The 17260-nt window shown below is 46.2% G+C and overlaps 2 protein-coding genes across 3 annotated transcripts in view; one reads left to right on the forward strand and one right to left on the reverse strand.

The window, feature by feature from the left end:
• LOC137652232 (sodium- and chloride-dependent GABA transporter 1-like) overlaps positions 1–17260 on the reverse strand; it is a 483785-nt gene that overhangs the window by 208498 nt on the left and 258027 nt on the right. The window lies entirely within an intron of this gene.
• Positions 1–17260, forward strand: part of LOC137652234 (vesicle-trafficking protein SEC22a-like) — an 81908-nt gene that overhangs the window by 59888 nt on the left and 4760 nt on the right. The window contains exon 6 of the mRNA XM_068385474.1: positions 5710–5778. Within this exon, the coding sequence (XP_068241575.1) occupies positions 5710–5778 (69 nt within the window). The remainder of the gene's footprint in view (positions 1–5709; positions 5779–17260) is intronic.

The raw sequence follows: 17260 nt of genomic DNA on the forward strand, positions 1-17260 counted from the left end.
TCTGATGACTGCTCGCCGCCTAAGAGAGGCAAAGTTGTGCCGTCTCATTCGCTAACCCCATCTGTTACCGCACCTGCTTTCGTAGACCCTAAATGGGTGTTACTGCAAGACATGCAGTCCAAGCTTGCGTCCTTGATGGAGGACTACAACGCTGAGAAGGTTTCCGTTGAACCTACTGGCCATCAGCCATCCAAGCGTTCTGTTGTGCGTCCTGTTGACGTGCCGATGCGACCCAGTGTGGATTTCCAGCCGCACGTTGACATTAGGCAACGCACTGATGTGATTGGTGACGTTCAGGACGTTCATCAACCATCAGAGTGGACTTGTTTTGACGCGGTGCGTCAACCTCCGCAACCCGGTATGGTGTTGACTGCACAACCCAGACGGTCTAAACAGTCTCGGGTGGACGCTGTGCGTCCTCGCGCACCTGTTGTTGTTGACAGTTCCCAGACTGTTCAGCAGTTCCAGGACGCTGCGTCCGGCTCCGTCACGTATGCACCAGTGCGACCGGACTCTGCGAGTCAAACGTTGCCTACACCTTTGCCGTTTTCTCATCAGTTATCGGATGAGGAACTGTCAGTGTCAGATGAGGACGTTGCTGAACCACATCCTGAGGATCAACCTTCAGAACTAGATGAGCTTAAAGCAGTTCAACCATCCCTGGACTTTAGAAAAGTCATGGCTGTTTTTAAAGAGTTGTTCCCTGATCACTTTATTTCTGTGGCTCCTCGTTCGCCGCCGTCAGAGTTTGTCTTAGGCGTTCCTACTACCATGCCTGCCTTTACTAAACTCGTTCTCTCTCGCTCATCCAAGAGAGCTTTACGGCTGTTAGGCGATTGGTTAGAGACCAAGAGGAGTTTAGGGAAGACAGCATTTGCCTTCCCCCCATCTAAACTCTCGTCTAGATCGAGCGTCTGGTATGCCACGGGAGAAGTTCTCGGCTTGGGAGTTCCTGCCTCTGCCCAGGGCGACTTCTCAAGTCTTGTAGACTCTCCCCGCCGCCTTGCCATGAGACGCTCGATGATTTGTTGGTCACCCTCGGACCTGGACCACCTTCTTAAAGGCATATTTAGGGCGTTTGAAGTCTTTAACTTCCTGGACTGGTGTTTAGGAGCCCTGAGTAGGAAAATCTCTTCTGCCGATAGGGATGTTTCCTTACTCATTATGTCCTGCATGGACAAGGCCGTCCGTGATGGGTCCAACGAGCTTGCCGCTTCATTCACGTCCGGAGTCCTGAAGAAACGAGAGTCTCTGTGCTCTTTTCTGTCAGCTGGAGTGACGCCATGCCAAAGATCTGAGCTACTCTTTGCGCCCTTGTCTAAGTGCCTGTTTCCTGAAGTCTTGGTTAAGGAAATTGCCTTGTCTTTAGTGCAGAAGGACACCCACGATCTAGTTGTGTCCTCGGCTCGCAAAGCTCCCCCTTTGCCTGCCTTGTCTGCTAGACCTAGGATAGACACTCCAGCGTCTAGGTTTATCCCGCCCTTTCGTGGCAGAGCCTCCAGCAGGGGAGGTGCTCGTGCCGAAGGGAAGAGAGGGAAGAGGAAAGGATCCAAGTCCTCTAAGGGCAGAGTCTGACTGCCCCCAACTTCAGACAGCAGTAGGTGCCAGACTCAAGAACTTCTGGCAAGCCTGGGAGAAGAGAGGCGCAGATCAACAATCTGTGAGGTTGCTCAGAGAGGGGTACAAAATCCCTTTTGTACGCAGACCTCCTCTAGCGACGTCCCCCATCGATCTCTCTCCCAGGTACCGAGAGGAAGAAAAGAGACAAGCCCTGAAACTGGAAGTGTCTCTTTTGCTAGAGAAGGGAGCGGTGGTCAAAGTCTCGGACCTTCAATCACCGGGGTTTTACAACCGTCTATTCCTAGTATGAAAGAAGACAGGAGGTTGGAGACCGTTGCTAGACGTCATTGCTCTGAATGTCTTTGTCACAAAGACGAAGTTTACCATGGAGACCACAAAGTCAGTCCTAGCAGCGGTCAGAAAGGAAGACTGGATGGTCTCTCTCGACCTAAGGGACGCCTACTTCCACATCCCCATTCACTCAGACTCCCAACCTTTTCTGAGATTCGTCTTCGACGATGTGGTGTACCAGTTTCGGGCCCTGTGCTTTGGCCTAAGCACAGCTCCTCTCGTGTTTACGAGGCTTATGAGGAATGTGGCAAAATTCCTCCACTTATCGGACATCCGAGCCTCCCTTTATTTGGACGACTGGCTTCTCAGAGCCTCTTCCAGTCATCGCTGTCTGAAGGATCTCAATTGGACTCTAGATCTGACCAAGGAATTGGGACTCCTAGTCAACTTGGAAAAGTCACAGCTGGTCCCATCCCAAACTATTCTGATTTAGGGATGGAGATTCACAGTCAAGTTTTTCGGGCTTTTCCGTCGGCCCCCAGAATAGATCAAGCCCTGCTCTCCATCCAGAAGATGCTGAAGAAAGAACGCTGCTCAGTCAGGCTGTGGATGAGTCTGGTAGGAACGCTGTCATCCCTGGAGCAATTTGTCTCGCTAGGAAGGCTACACCTCCGTCCTCTTCAATTCCATCTGGCTTTTCACTGGAAAAAGGACAAGACGCTAGAGGCGGTCTCGATCCCGATTTCCGAAAAGATAAAGTCTTGTCTGACTTGGTGGAAGGACAATATCAGCCTACGAGAGGGTCTTCCCCTGGCAGTTCAGATACCCAACCACGTTCTCTTCTCGAACGCATCGGACTTGGGCTGGGGCGCGACGCTGGACGGTCGGGAATGCTCAGGTCTGTGGAACTCGAGTCAGAGGAGCATGCATATCAACAGCAAGGAGCTTTTGGCGGTTCATCTGGCCTTGATAAGCTTCGAGAATCTCCTTCGAGGCAAGGTGGTGGAGGTGAACTCGGACAACACCACGGCCTTGGCGTACATTTCCAAACAGGGAGGTACCCACTCACTGACTTTGTACGAGATCGCAAGGGACCTGCTCATCTGGTCAAAAGATCGAGGCATCTCCCTAGTAACGAGGTTCATCCAGGGCAACTTGAACGTCCTAGCAGATTGTCTCAGTCGGAAAGGTCAAGTAATTCCAACCGAATGGACCCTCCACAAGGATGTGTGCAAGAGACTTTGGGCCACTTGGGGTCAACCCACCATAGATCTCTTTGCAACCTCGCTGACCAAGAGGCTTCCAATCTATTGCTCTCCAGTCCCAGACCCAGCAGCAATACATATAGATGCCTTCCTCCTAGATTGGTCACATCTAGACCTTTACGCATTCCCACCATTCAAGATTGTCAACAAGGTACTGCAGAAATTCGCCTCTCACGAAGGGACAAGGTTGACGTTAGTTGCTCCCCTCTGGTCCGCGAGAGAATGGTTCACCGAGGTACTTCGATGGCTAGTAGACGTTCCCAGAAGTCTTCCTCTAAGAGTAGACCTTCTACGTCAGCCACACGTAAAGAAGGTACACCAAAGCCTCCACGCTCTTCGTCTGACTGCCTTCAGACTATCGAAAGACTCTCGAGAGCTAGAGGTTTTTCGAAGGAGGCAGCCAGTGCGATTGCTAGAGCAAGGAGAGCGTCTACCATTAGAGTCTACCAATCGAAGTGGGAAGTCTTCCGAGACTGGTGCAAGTCAGTTTCCGTATCCTCGACCAGTACCTCTGTAGCCCAAATAGCTGATTTTCTCTTATACCTGAGAAAAGTACGATCCCTTTCAGCTCCTACTATCAAGGGCTACAGAAGCATGTTGGCCTCGGTCTTCCGGCATAGAGGCTTAGATCTTTCCAACAATAAAGATCTGCAAGACCTCCTTAAGTCTTTTGAGACCTCTAAGGAACGTCGTTTGGCTACACCTGGGTGGAATTTAGACGTGGTCCTAAGATTCCTCATGTCAGACAGGTTTGAGCCTTTACATTCAGCCTCCGTGAAAGATCTCACTCTTAAGACTCTTTTCCTGGTTTGCTTAGCCTCGGCTAAAAGAGTCAGTGAGCTTCATGCATTCAGCAAGAACATCGGGTTTTCGTCAGAAAAAGCTACTTGTTCTCTGCAGCTTGGTTTTCTAGCCAAAAATGAGCTACCTTCTCGTCCTTGGCCTAAATCTTTCGATATTCCTAGCTTATCGGAGATCGTAGGCAATGAACTAGAAAGAGTCTTATGCCCTGTTAGAGCTCTTAAGTTCTACTTAGCTCGTACTAAACCTTTACGAGGCCAATCTGAAGCGTTATGGTGTTCGGTTAAGAAACCATCTTTGCATATGTCAAAGAATGCTTTGTCATATTTTATCAGATTGTTAATACGAGAAGCTCATTCACATTTAAGTGAGGAAGACCGATCTTTGCTTAAGGTTAAGACGCACGAGGTTAGAGCTGTAGCAACTTCCGTGGCCTTTAAGCAAAATAGACCTCTGCAAAGTATCATGGACGCAACCTATTGGAGAAGCAAGTCAGTGTTCGCGTCATTTTACTTGAAAGATGTCCAGTCTCTTTACGAGAACTGCTACACACTGGGACCATTCGTAGCAGCGAGTGCAGTAGTGGGTGAGGGCTCAACCACTACAATTCCCTAATTCCATATCCTTTTAATCTGTCTCTTGAAATGTTTTAATGTTGTTTTTATGGGTTGTCTGGAAGGCTAAGAAGCCTTTCGCATCCTGGTTGATTTGGCGGGTGGTCAAAGTCATTTTTTGAGAGCGCCCAGATTAGGGGTTTGATGAGGTCCTGTTGTATGGGTTGCAGCCCTTGATACTTCAGCTCCTGGGAGTCTATCAGCATCCTAAGAGGATCGCTGGGCTTCGTAAGGAAGACGTACTTACAAGGCAGAGTAATCGTCTAAGTCGACTTCCTTACCAGGTACCTATTTATTTTGGTTTTGTTATATTGATAACTGTCAAAATGAAATAAAAAACTCTTAGCTTGTACGATGTAAACATAATCAACTCTGGTCTCTACCCACCTCCTTGGGTGTGAATCAGCTATTATATATTCACCGGCTAAGTTAAATATTTAAAAATGATATTTTAATTATAAAATAAATTTTTGAATATACTTACCCGGTGAATATATAAATTAAACGACCCTCCCTTCCTCCCCAATAGAGACCCAGTGGGATGAGAAGAAATTGAAGGTTTTGTTTACATCGAGAGTGGTATCTGGCCGACAGTTGGCGCTGGTGGGCTCACCCGCAACCTGTATAGCGATCGCTGGCGAGTTTTTATGTATGTGTCTGTCGAGCAACAGAGTTGCAGCTATTATATATTCACCGGGTAAGTATATTCAAAAATTCATTTTATAATTAAAATATAATTTTTCATGTCCCGTCACTGGCACCTCAACACCTGCAACAGCAATTATATCTGCCTCCCTGATAATAATAATAATGATATTTCTTTGCTGGGTAATGGTTTATTCTGTAATAACTTATGGTGAACCTGTTCAAGTCACCAATCCTAGTTGATGAAGAAGGTTGTTTATAACCAGATTAATCTTGGAGTTTTTTGTTTAGTAGATCAAGAAAATACGAAGACTAATATTTATTAAAAATTTTGCAAAATGATTTTGTACTTCAAATTGTCATAGACATGCAAGCAGGACTAATGCTTGCCAGTGCTCTAAATTTGAAATATAGACAAGTGAATCATTAAATAGGGGTTGCATGTGATCTGTTTTAACAGAATAAATTAGACCCATATTATTTGGTGTATGCAGTTTTTATGTAGCATGAAAGTATATTTTTTCTTTTTACAGGATATTGATGGTCCCTCTCCTTGGCATGGAATTTACTTTTTAACTGAAATGGTCATCCTTGTCTTGCAGGTTAGTTATAAATGGTTCATTCATTCAAATGTTTTAAACTATTGGCTCGGATCAGGACCATGCTTAGGTTTATAAGATGTAGGCTAGAAGTCATACATTCTTAAGTGCATATTTTAAGATCCTAAGTGCCCATCCACTTCTCTGGTAATATACGCCTTTTGCACATTCCTCCCATTTTACAAAATAAAAGGTGCTTGCCCATAATCACTAGATACAGTATGTGGTTATGGACACCAAGTGAAGATTTTAGGTCGAGAGCACTATGTAACTGTCAACTTCCAACAAAGAAAGCGCTGTAAGAAGCTAGTAATACTGGAGAAAGAGGTGTGAGTCATAGAGAAAATAAGAAAGAGAAGTGTTTTTGGTGTTTATTTCTTAGTTTGATGTACATGCAACTGTAAGCATTATATACATTTATGATGATGTTATTTATTATTTTAGCAACAAAGGTATAATATACTATATTATGGTGAATGTTGAAATTTTCTGTTGGCACATTTTGAAATATACACTTTAATGAACAGGCATGAATCATCAAGAGAAAGATATATGTTCTAAGCGCATACCTGTATCTTTGGGTATAGGGAACACGTTACTGTAAGTGTTGCATGAATTTTTTTTTGCTTATCCTTAAGTTATTTATATTTATTATTGAATTTTGTATTATTGTACTTGTTACTGTACAGAATTTAGTAAGCATTGAAATTATTACATGGGGCAAGGGTGTACTGAAAAGACATGTAGTTGCGCGGTCGGTTTATTTGATATATTGCATACCTTGCAGTAAATACTGTACACTTTTACTATTGAATTCTTTTCATTCATTGTTATGCATTTACAAAACTTTCATCTTTTAAGATAAGGATATGTGTTTAGCAGTGTAAGACTGTCCAGGGAATCGTTAAGAAGGTATTTAGTTAACAACAGGTGGCGCGAAGGATAGCCCTGCCCACCTGCTTGTCAGAATAGTCACTTTTTTCTTAATTCACAGCAGGCTACCACTGCTCACCTTTGAGCAGCTACAAAATTTCCTGATCGGCTGGTACCCTCTTGATCAGGTTGCAAAATAAAACCAATTCAACAGTGACCTATTTTTTCACCGGTATTGGGTGATTGGTTCTTTTGGACAAGGCACCAACTCCTGGGTGATTTATAGTAAGGATACATGTCATGTGAAGCTATCCCTCTCCTTCTCTTCCTCTTCCCATTCTAATTCTGACAGTTCTTCTCAGAAGTCAGACATTCAAGGAGGTCAGTTATGTCAAGTCCTCTTTCAGGTGGGATGGATGGGTCATGGCTGGCTCCCAGCCCTTTGTGGTCTGTGACAATAGCCCCATACTATGGCTTGGGAGTGGGTACTGATAGTTAATCTGGGTAGAGATCTGTGCCCCTATGCATGGTGTCGTGCTATGGCCTGGGTGGCATGCTGGAGATGTATGGTTCAGTGACTTGGCTCAAGTGGCTGGCTTGACTACATCGGTTGCACCGCACTTGCCAGAGTTGCACCGCCTTGGGGCTAGGGCGTGGGTGGCTGGTTTGAATACCATGGTAGCCAGGCCAGTGGGAGATGCATGGCCCTGCATTTTTTCTGTTAGCCAGTTGTTAGAAAAAGTTGGGTACCTCCTTTCATGGTGGAATGTTGCTCCTTTCTCTGTTGGAAATACTATAAGCCCGCGCTTTATGCGAGTCTATATTTCGCGATTTCACTTATACTTGATACAGAGAACCGCAATACCTATTAAATAGAAATTCACGTATTCGCGTTAAAAATTCTTGCGGCTCGATGATTTCTAATAGGCCATGCTCCTTTGCACTGCGCTTGCTTCGCGCCACTTTCCTCTCTCGCTGTACACTGTATATCCATTTACTGTGGTAAAAAATTACAGCTATATTTAAAATAAATCTGATTTTGATTAAACTAGTGTTTCACTTAACTCTATCTAATAATAATGCTTGTAATATTCACATTTTAGTATCGTATTTAGAAATAAAAACATAGCGAATTAAGGGATTTTGACGAAGGAAAAATCTATTTCTGGGGAGAGACCTGTGACGCCCGGTGAAAAGGGTCCTTCTTTACACTTTTCTAAAATAAATCTTCCAAATATACTAGAGAAAGATAAAAGCATGGAATGCAGAGGTTACTACCCTCGCGCGAACACCTTGTTGGTGTCGTGTATTTAATAAGGGCGTGTGGAAACCACTATTCACAGGCTGTCTTCCATTTAGATAATCCCTTCATCAAAGGGGAGGGCCGTGGCAGGCCCTAGAGAATACAGTTGGGCTACCCCACCGACACCTACTACTCGCGCTCTCCAGGTCATCCTTCTGTTTTGGACTTGCCCGCAAAGTCTATAAGTGTTTTGCTCAGTGTTTTCGCAAGTGTTTGTTGTTAATTCAACATGACTGACGTTGCTACTTCACCTTTACCAATGTTAAGTACCAAAGTTTGTTTTGACAGTTTATTTCAGTACCGGGCATTTGTTCTATTTCCAGTATTGTGGATTTTAGTTTTGGAAGCGGTTGGCCGGCCTCGGTATCGGCAGCCATTTTGGGTATTGTTCGCTTCGGTAGTTTTCAAGTTAATTTTGCCCATCTGGTACTCTGTCATCTAGGTTATATCACTTACGTTTTATGACCAATTTTATTATCATTATTTGTTATTGGTTTTTACTATGGTATTTATTTGCTAGCAAGTCCAATTTGGACCTACGAAGAATAGCGATTTAGTCTTTGTTATACTTATGTACACACCTCAGGAAGGTGCTCGTTTTAGACTATATCTTTATGTTTATTTGTTACGTTGTCGTTATTCTTCGTTCTTGGTTATTACTATTATTAAGAAAAAAGCAATCAAATTTATTATTTTTCTTATTATAATCTTTTCCATTGTTTAGGTTGTATGCTTTCCAAATCAGCTGATTAAGGCATGCTACCAAACTATATTTATATTTCCTAAAAAACAATTATTACTAGGATATTTGTTTTTAGTTAATAAAATAAGCTTTATTTCTGTTTAAGAAAATATAAAAGTAAAACACAATTTGTGAGTTTTAACACAATGTTTACATAATAATTCACTCAATGTTTACATATCAGCAACCACCATCTCTTGGCAAAAATGTGAAAAATAGCTGGAGTACTATAAATAAATGAAGATAGAATTACCTGTAAATACTCTTATTTTACTTAAACATAAATCTATATACCTTAAACAAAATGAGTATGTTATATGATTTTTAATCAATCCTTTCAAACTACTACCTTATTAATAAACAATATGCAAGTAGAATACCTGTTAACCGGAGTTTCATTCATGTTGCCGATGCATTATAATTTATATTTTTAGCTCTGTCTGTGGTGCTCGATTGTAAACTTTGGGAAATTATTTATATCGTTTTATAACAAAACTATATTCTCGGTTTTCAGGCACATTGTAATGTTATCATCTAAATTCAGCATTTACATCTAATTTGCGATTTGCACATTCATAGGTTCCCACTAAATTTCCTTTTTGTTTCCTAGTTATGGATGCAGTTCTCCCTGATTCCAAACAGAATAGCAGCTATGAATATTGTTTATTTTCTTGCTTTCATTTACAGCTTGTTGGTTAATATTTAGCAGTATATTTTCTTGAAGATCTTTTCTCCATAGTGAATAAGGATATAATGTAAAATGTCAGTCTTATGCTACTGTACTTTGTGTATTATTGTACGATGATTGAGATACAAGTAAAACAGCTGATACCTGATTCATTTCATAACAAATCAGCTGTATTTTGTTTGGCTGTTATTGTAGCTGTATGCATTTACGCAATGATTATAATGTTATTAATGATACTTTCATCATCATTATCTTTTAATTTTCTAACTTATTGAAGTAGAAGATGGGATAAATATCATTACTGGGCTACTGTAAATGTTAGACTGATTCCCTACAGAAGATGACACTAATGCATTAGGAATTGCGTCATACTAAAGGATGGCTGTGTAGAACTTCATATGAAAATGGTTAGTTGTCGTTATATAAAATATGTACATTTAGTTAATCTTAAATTGTATACATATTGTACATTACAGAATTACAATAATGTTTCTTGTGAATGTAGGCTATGTGTGCGGTGAGTCAGCGAACACTTAAAGTACAGTTGAGCTTTACTGTAGTGATAGTAGTAAATTACAGTAATATATATTACAGTATCGGTGAGTGTTATACAGTATTACTAGATAGGAACAACTATACTGTGATAGAAACCAAGTAAAAACAGTATTAGGCATTACTTGGTGTGTTAATTATCCAAGTGTAGGCAAGGCACAGTGAGTTGTTAGGTTAGGGTAGGAGTTATTCCACCCTAGGGCACCAAGCATTCGCGAATTTTCACTTTTCGCGCCTGTCTCTGTTATCTAACCCTCGTGTAGAATGTCTGACTGTACTTTGGTATCCTAAATTGGGAAGATGGCACCTATCTAGGACATCATTGCTTGCTTACATGCAACCGGTGGCTCCTAGTTGCTAGTTATTATTATTATTATTATTACTATCCAAGCTACAACCCTAGTTGGAAAAGCAAGATGCTATAAGCCCAGGGGCTCCAACAGGGAAAAATAGCCCAGTGAGGAAAGGAAATAAGGAAATAAATAAATGGAGAACAAATTAACAATAAATCATTTTAAAATAAGTAACAACGTCAAAACAGATATGTCATATATAACTATTAACAACATCAAAAACAAATATGTCATAAACTATAAAAAGACTCATGTCCGCCTGGTCAACAAAAAAGCATTTGCTCCAACTTTGAACTTTTGAAGTTCTACTGATTCAATCACCCGATTAGGAAGATCATTCCACAACTTGGTAACAGCTGGAATAAAACTTCTAGAGTACTGCGTAGTATTGAGCCTCGTGATGGAGAAGGCCTGGCTATTAGAATTAACTGCCTGCCTAGTACAGTATTACGAACAGGATAGAATTGTCCAGGGAGATCTGAATGTAAAGGATGGTCAGAGTTATGAAAAATCTCATGCAACAAGCATAATGAACTAATTGAACGACAGTGCCAGAGATTAATATCTAGATCAGGAATAAGAAATTTAATAGACCGTAAGTTTCTGTCCAACAAATTAAGATGAGAATCAGCAGCTGAAGACCAGACAGGAGAACAATACTCAAAACAAGGTAGAATGAAAGAATTAAAACACTTCTTCAGAGTAGATTGATCACCGAAAATCTTGAAAGACTTTCTCAATAAGCCTATTTGTTCCAACACAAATACTTACCGAGAACTATTTTTCTAGGAATCACTTGGTGATCTCTCTTTCTCGACCAAGGTTTTTGGCGCCGTTACCCCCCTACTCCGTTCTCTATACAGGCCTACCCCCGCCGCCAAAGAATGCGCCCCGAGGGCAAGATTAGTGCAAGTCACTGCTTCTCTGGGCCATTCTCCTCATTAAGTTCTTGGTCGTGAGGTGTTCAACACCTCACTCTCAAGTCTCTCTCGAGCCTTTGTGCGCATTTAGTGTCCCACGTGTTCCCAGCGTGGGGACTTGTGTTTTTTCGCAGTGTGCTTCCCAAGTGTTCCTGTGCGTTCACTTTTCAACCGTGTCCTTACCCGGTGTTTAATTCATTTCCGTAAGTGCTTGTGGCGTGCGTTGTGTGCGTTATGGAACAGTATTCCTTGATTTCTTTCAAGGAATTAATAGCTGAAAGGACCAATTTTACAATAAATCATTCTTCCTCCCCTTATCCTCGGTGTTAGCCATGTAGGGCCAGCTTATGTTCCCCTTCAACCACGTGTCAGGACTACTGGTCCTGGAACGTAGTGCAGTGAGTGCACTTCGGCACCAAAGGAAGAATACATCCAAGAGGCTCATAGGAAGACGAGCCTCTCCTCGCCAACTTAATTCCCGATGCCTCGTCGAATAGAGATTCTTATACAGCCATCTTCCCCTACCCAGAGTAGGGGACGAGGTAAGTCAGTTGCGGGGAAGTGCCCATTGCTCTTCCCCAAGAGTTTGAGTGGGTGCGGTATAGCACCAAAAAGAAGTAGGCGACGAAGGGTTCGCCTAAGAAGACTAGCGCAGGGCGTCCCGCCTGACAGAGCTTCCCTACCACCCTCTCCTACCCAGAGTAGGAGACGAGGTTGGTTTATTGTGAAGAAGATAACTCTTAAGAAGTAGTTCGAAGTAAGTACTACTTTCGAGAGTGTGTGGGGAGACGGAGTCCTGGTGCAAGCAGGCCACGTCTCCTCTGATGACCCCATGTGGGGGAAAAATGTCCCTAATTCTTCTCCAGTCTATTAGTGTATTTTTCAGTCTCTTCTGCAGCCGAGGGCCTCGCCGAGAAGGAGCCTCCCAGGTCTGTATTGCAGCGTTCCCCGGACCGGCAACCCAGGGTTTTTTCTCACCACGAAGGCCATCCTCCAGACGCAGATATAACCCTTGCAGGGAGAAATGCGAGAAGGCCTCTTCAGGCAGGCATAAGACCACGAAGCTTCCGGTTCACCCCGCCAACGGGTGTAACCGAGCTTCTTTACGGGCAGCCTGGCCGAATCAGCACAGCTGGTTCGGCCCTCGGACTTAAAAGGAACGGTTCCCTCCGTCGGGTCAGCCCACGGGGATCCGCGTCCGCGTCCCCCAGCCCGCCCGCGGGTGTAACCGGGCTTCTTTACGGGCAGCCTGGCCGAATCAGCACAGCTGGTTCGGCCCTCGGACTTAAAAGGAACGGTTCCCTCCGTCGGGTCAGCCCACGAGGATCCGCGTCCGCGTCCCCCGGAGGGAATACACGAACAGTAGTCCTCGACGGTACGGCGTTGCCGGTTCTGACCCCGAACCGTGGAAGACCGGTACTGTACCACCGCAAGGGAGTGCCTGGTATTCCAGAACCGAAGCGCCCGGGGAGTGCCCGGTGACCCGGCTCCTCGAGATCAAGCGGTAGGAAGGACTCTACAGGTAAGCGTAAGTCCCCGAAGCCTCCGGTTAACCCCGCCCAGCGGGGGAAACGCGCTTCTTGTCGGGCGGCCTGGCCGAACCAGCCCGGCTGGTGCGGCCTTCGGGTCAGAAGGAACGGTTCCCGCTGTCGGGTCAGCCCACGGGAACCGCATCCTCGGCACCCAGAGCCTTGGGCCGACGAGAGTCCCCGCTGAACCAGCGTTGCTTGCGCTAACCCAGGCCCCTGATGCGGACGTCCCCGCAGATGAAATCCAGTACCTCGGCAGGACGGCGCCCCTGGCCCCAAAGAGCTAGACGTCCAGTCGGCGTGCCCGGTAACCCAGCTCCCCGGCCCCAAGCTGGGTCCTCGGCTGACGGAGAGGAGCGCTCCCTGACGGAGGACTCCGTCTATAGGAGAGTGGTTAACCCTTGCAGAAGACACCACAAGTACCGGAACCTGCAACTACGGATGTAGTTTCCTGGAAGTCAAGCCTTTTTGAGGATCATACAGACTCCTTCCAACCTAAGACGTCCATAGCACTTCCTCTAACCCGAGATCTAGTCCTAGAGCAGGGGTATGTCGGCAAAGTAGTGGCCAGCAATGCCGGGGTCCCCCAACCTTTAAGGGGGGGTCAGCAGGACATCCTTAGTCAAGGCGTTTCAGACAGTAGAGCCTCTTCGGCCCCAGTCTGGTTCTCGCCAGCAGGAGCCTCCATGATGGAGAAAATGTCGAGGGACTTAGTAAACGTCCCCTCTTGGCTGGACTGGTGGGCTTACACTTTGGGAGGTGTACAAGCCTCCTTTGACCCCGAGGACCCTGTCCAGCAAGGCCTTCAACCCTTAGGTTATTGACATATCAGTCTCTCGCACTAACAGCTAACTGGGTGTTCTGGAAGCGAGGCACTGTTCTGGCGAAGGTGTCTTGGAAGGCACCAGACAGGGAGACGCGAGCCATTCGCAGCTTTCCCTTGTGGGGAGAGTCTCTGTTTCCTCGGAAGGAACTAGAAGCCATAATGGAGAAGGTCTTGAAATAGAAGGAGACTAACGTCCCCAGACCTACAACTCCTAGGAGACCGCCCTATAAGAGGTCTGTCTCGGATAGTGCCGCGACACCCCAAGCCTCTACCAGCACTACGAGGAGAGAAGCCCCCCTCTTCCTCCTGGTCCGCAACGCCTCAGCCCCCCCGCAGGGGAGCTCCAGCGCCCTCTAGCTCCTTCAGGTCGGGTTACTCCGCCTCTAGGGGAGACAGATCAGGCCGCCCCTCTAGAAGAAGATAAGAGTGGGAGGCCCCTATCCCCACCCAACCCTCGGGTTGGAGGATGACTCAGACGTCATTGGCAAGCATGGAGGGCTCAAGGAGCGGAACCTTGGACAGTGTCCGTACTAAAGAAGGGCTACAGACTTCCATTCCTAACGGAACCACCCACGCTTTTTCCGGCCAACCGGATAGAATGGCTAGATCCCAAAGACCCGTTAAAGAGGACCGCCCTTCAAGAGGAGGTGTCGTCCATGCTAGAGAAGGGTACCATGGAAGAAGTTCTTCTCCCAGGGCCAGGTTTCTACAGTCGCCTATTCCTGGTGGAAAAAGCGACCGGGGGGTGGAGACCGGTTATAGATCTGTCAGCTCTCAACAGGTTCGTCAAGAAGACGGACTTCAAAATGGACACTCAGAATTCAGTCCTGCTGTCCTTGAGGGAGAAAGATTGTAGGATGACCATCGACCCCAAGGACGCATACTTCCAGATTCCGGTCCACACCTCGGGTCGGAAGTTCCTCCGGGTGAAATAGGGTTCCCAGAACCTGCAATTCAGGACCCCTTTTTCTTTGGTCTGTCAACAGCGCCCCAAGTATTCACGAGAGTCTCCACGGCTGTCGCAGTGGGGGCTCACGAACGAGGCATCCGCCTTATCAGATACCTGGACGCCTGGTGGCTTCTTCCCGCCTCAAGGGTCCTCTTGGAGGGACAAGGGAGAAGTCTCCTCCAGTTTTGCAAGGATCTGGGGAACTTAATCAACCCGAAGTAGTCAAATCTATCCCCTTCCACCGGAATGAACTACTGGGGAATAACATTAGACATCTTTCGGGGAAAATTTTTCCCTTCGGAGAATAAGATAAGAAACCTCAGGCTCATTAGTCAGCCGTTCCTGTCAGAACGCCCCAGGAGGGCGGAAGACGGGCAGAGGCTGATAGGTCACCTGATCTCATTGGAGAACCTAGTTCCGCAAGGGAGGGTAAGGCTCAGATCCATCCAATGGAATCTCAGGAACCTCTGGTGACAGACGGGTTCGCAGCAGGTGCTAATTCCAGTCATTCCGGACACGAGACCCTCCCTAGAATGGTGGCATTGCCAGTCGAAATCACTCAAGGGGACGACCTTCGGGACCGGCCCACCTGAGTTACTACTGTTCACAGACGCCTCCAACCAGGGATGGGGAGCCCTTCCCCTCGACGAAACGGCTCGAGAGACCTGGTTGGAAGGGGAGAGGCAACTCCACACAATGTCCTGGAGTTGGAATCAGTCCAGAAGGCGTGCCTACACTTCGCAAGTCTGCTAAAGGGGAACACCGTGGCGTGGATGAGCGACAACGCCACGGTAGTGGCATACATAAAGAAGCAGGGTACTTGTAATCGAAGGAGTTGTGCGATCTCACCATAGGGAGTCTAGATTGAGCGGAAGAAAATCAAGGGGTGATGTTAGCAAGGTTCATTCCCGGGAAGAAAAACGTTCTGGCCGACGGCTTCAGCAGAATGGGCCACATAGTAGGGGCAGAATGGTCCCTTCTCCCAGGAATAGCCAAGCTCATCATTCAACGCTGGGGTTCCCCGGTGGTTGACCGCTCTGCAACAACCTCAACGCCCAACTCCCAGTCTATTGCTCCCCTGTACCAAACCCGAAAGCATCCTTAGAAGACTCTTTTCAGCACAAGTGGGGCAGTCTGGAGGTGTACGCCTTTCCCCCTTTGCGGATCTAAAAGACCTATCGAGTCAACCGCCGTAGCCTCTGTCCGTCAGGTCAGACCTTCTGCACCAGCCTCACTTTCTCAAGCTCCACGACAGGCCACTCTCCCTACGTCTTCACGACTGAAGACTAAGAGCGGCTCCTGAAGAAAGAAGGATATTCTTCCTCCACGGCTAAGAGAATGTCTCTATTCCTGAGAAAGTCGTCAACCGCGGTCTACCAGACAAAATGGACCTCCGTCGCGAAGTGGTGCTCTGAGAGGCACATTAGACCTCTTAAGGCCTCTGTCTCAGACATGGCAGATTTTCTGGTGTTTCTCAAGGACAAAGCGGAGATGTCAATCCCAGCCATAAAAAGGGGTTCGGGCTGCCTTAGGCCAAGTCTTCCTCCTGAAGGGCATCGACCTGGGGGCCTCGAGACACATAGCGATGCTTGTCAAAAGCTTCGAGCAGTCTTACCCCCCTCAGGCGGGAAAGGTGCCCCAGTGGGACTTAGGCAAGGTCCGGAAGATGATGTGTCGTTCCCCCTTTGAACCCTTGAAAGATATCGTGAACAAAGATCTCACCCTCAAGGCCGTCTTCTTGCTGGCCTTGGCGTCCGATAAGAGAGTGGGAGAGATCCATGGTTTGTCATTCGACTTCTCTCACTCCGACCAGGTATCAGAAACCTCTTCGTTTCCACAGGTGTTAATAGGAAGCAAGTTTCCAAGAACACCTTTTCCTTCTGGCTGAGACAAGTCACCGCTAGAACCTATGAAGAGGATAAAATGGCAGTGCCAGGCACTCCCCGGACCCATGACATCAGGGGTCTGAGCACCCCCTTGCCCTTTGAGAGAAACATGGCGGTGGGGCAGATCCTACAGACAGGCACTTGGTCACACCAGTCAACCTTTACTGCCCACTACCTCAAGGGTTATTCAAGGAAATCCTTGGACGGGTTCTCCATTGGGACAGTTAGGGCCGCCCTCCAAGCGGTGTAGCAGTAAGGCCAGAGGCTGTACCCAACGATGAACACATTCTTCGCGACTACATCCGGAGGAAATCGTCAGAAGAATTTTTTAAGAGGTAAAATCTTAGATAATAGCGTAAGGTTGCGCAGTTACCCTCACTCCCGCACTCTGATAGGCCCCCGCATTCCATAGCCCTCTAGGCCCTCCGTGCCGAGTCAAGTGTCAGAATAGCACTCCCGCCTCCTAAAGTATAAGTCTCCTAGAAAAATAGTTCTCGGTAAGTATTTGTGTTGGAACAAATCAAAAATTTTAAATAATTTTTATTTTTCCTAACATACTTACCGAGAACTATTTTTCGGGTAATGGCCCTCCCTTCCATCCCCAAGTGCCATCCTTCCATTGCCAAGTTGGGCTATACGACGAACTTAATGAGGAGAATGGCCCAGAGAAGCAGTGACCTGCCCTAATCCTGCCCTCAGGGCGCATTCTTTGGCGGCGGGGGTAGGCCTGTATAGAGAACCTTGGTCGAGAAAGAGATCACCAAGTGATTCCTAGAAAAATAGTTCTCGGTAAGTATGTTAGGAAAAATAAGAATTATTTAAAATTTTTTATTTTTTGTGCAATTGAAGAAGACACAGACCTTA

The sequence above is a fragment of the Palaemon carinicauda genome, chromosome 13, assembly GCF_036898095.1.
Source record: "Palaemon carinicauda isolate YSFRI2023 chromosome 13, ASM3689809v2, whole genome shotgun sequence".
In the NCBI taxonomy this organism is placed as follows: Eukaryota; Metazoa; Arthropoda; class Malacostraca; order Decapoda; family Palaemonidae; genus Palaemon; species Palaemon carinicauda.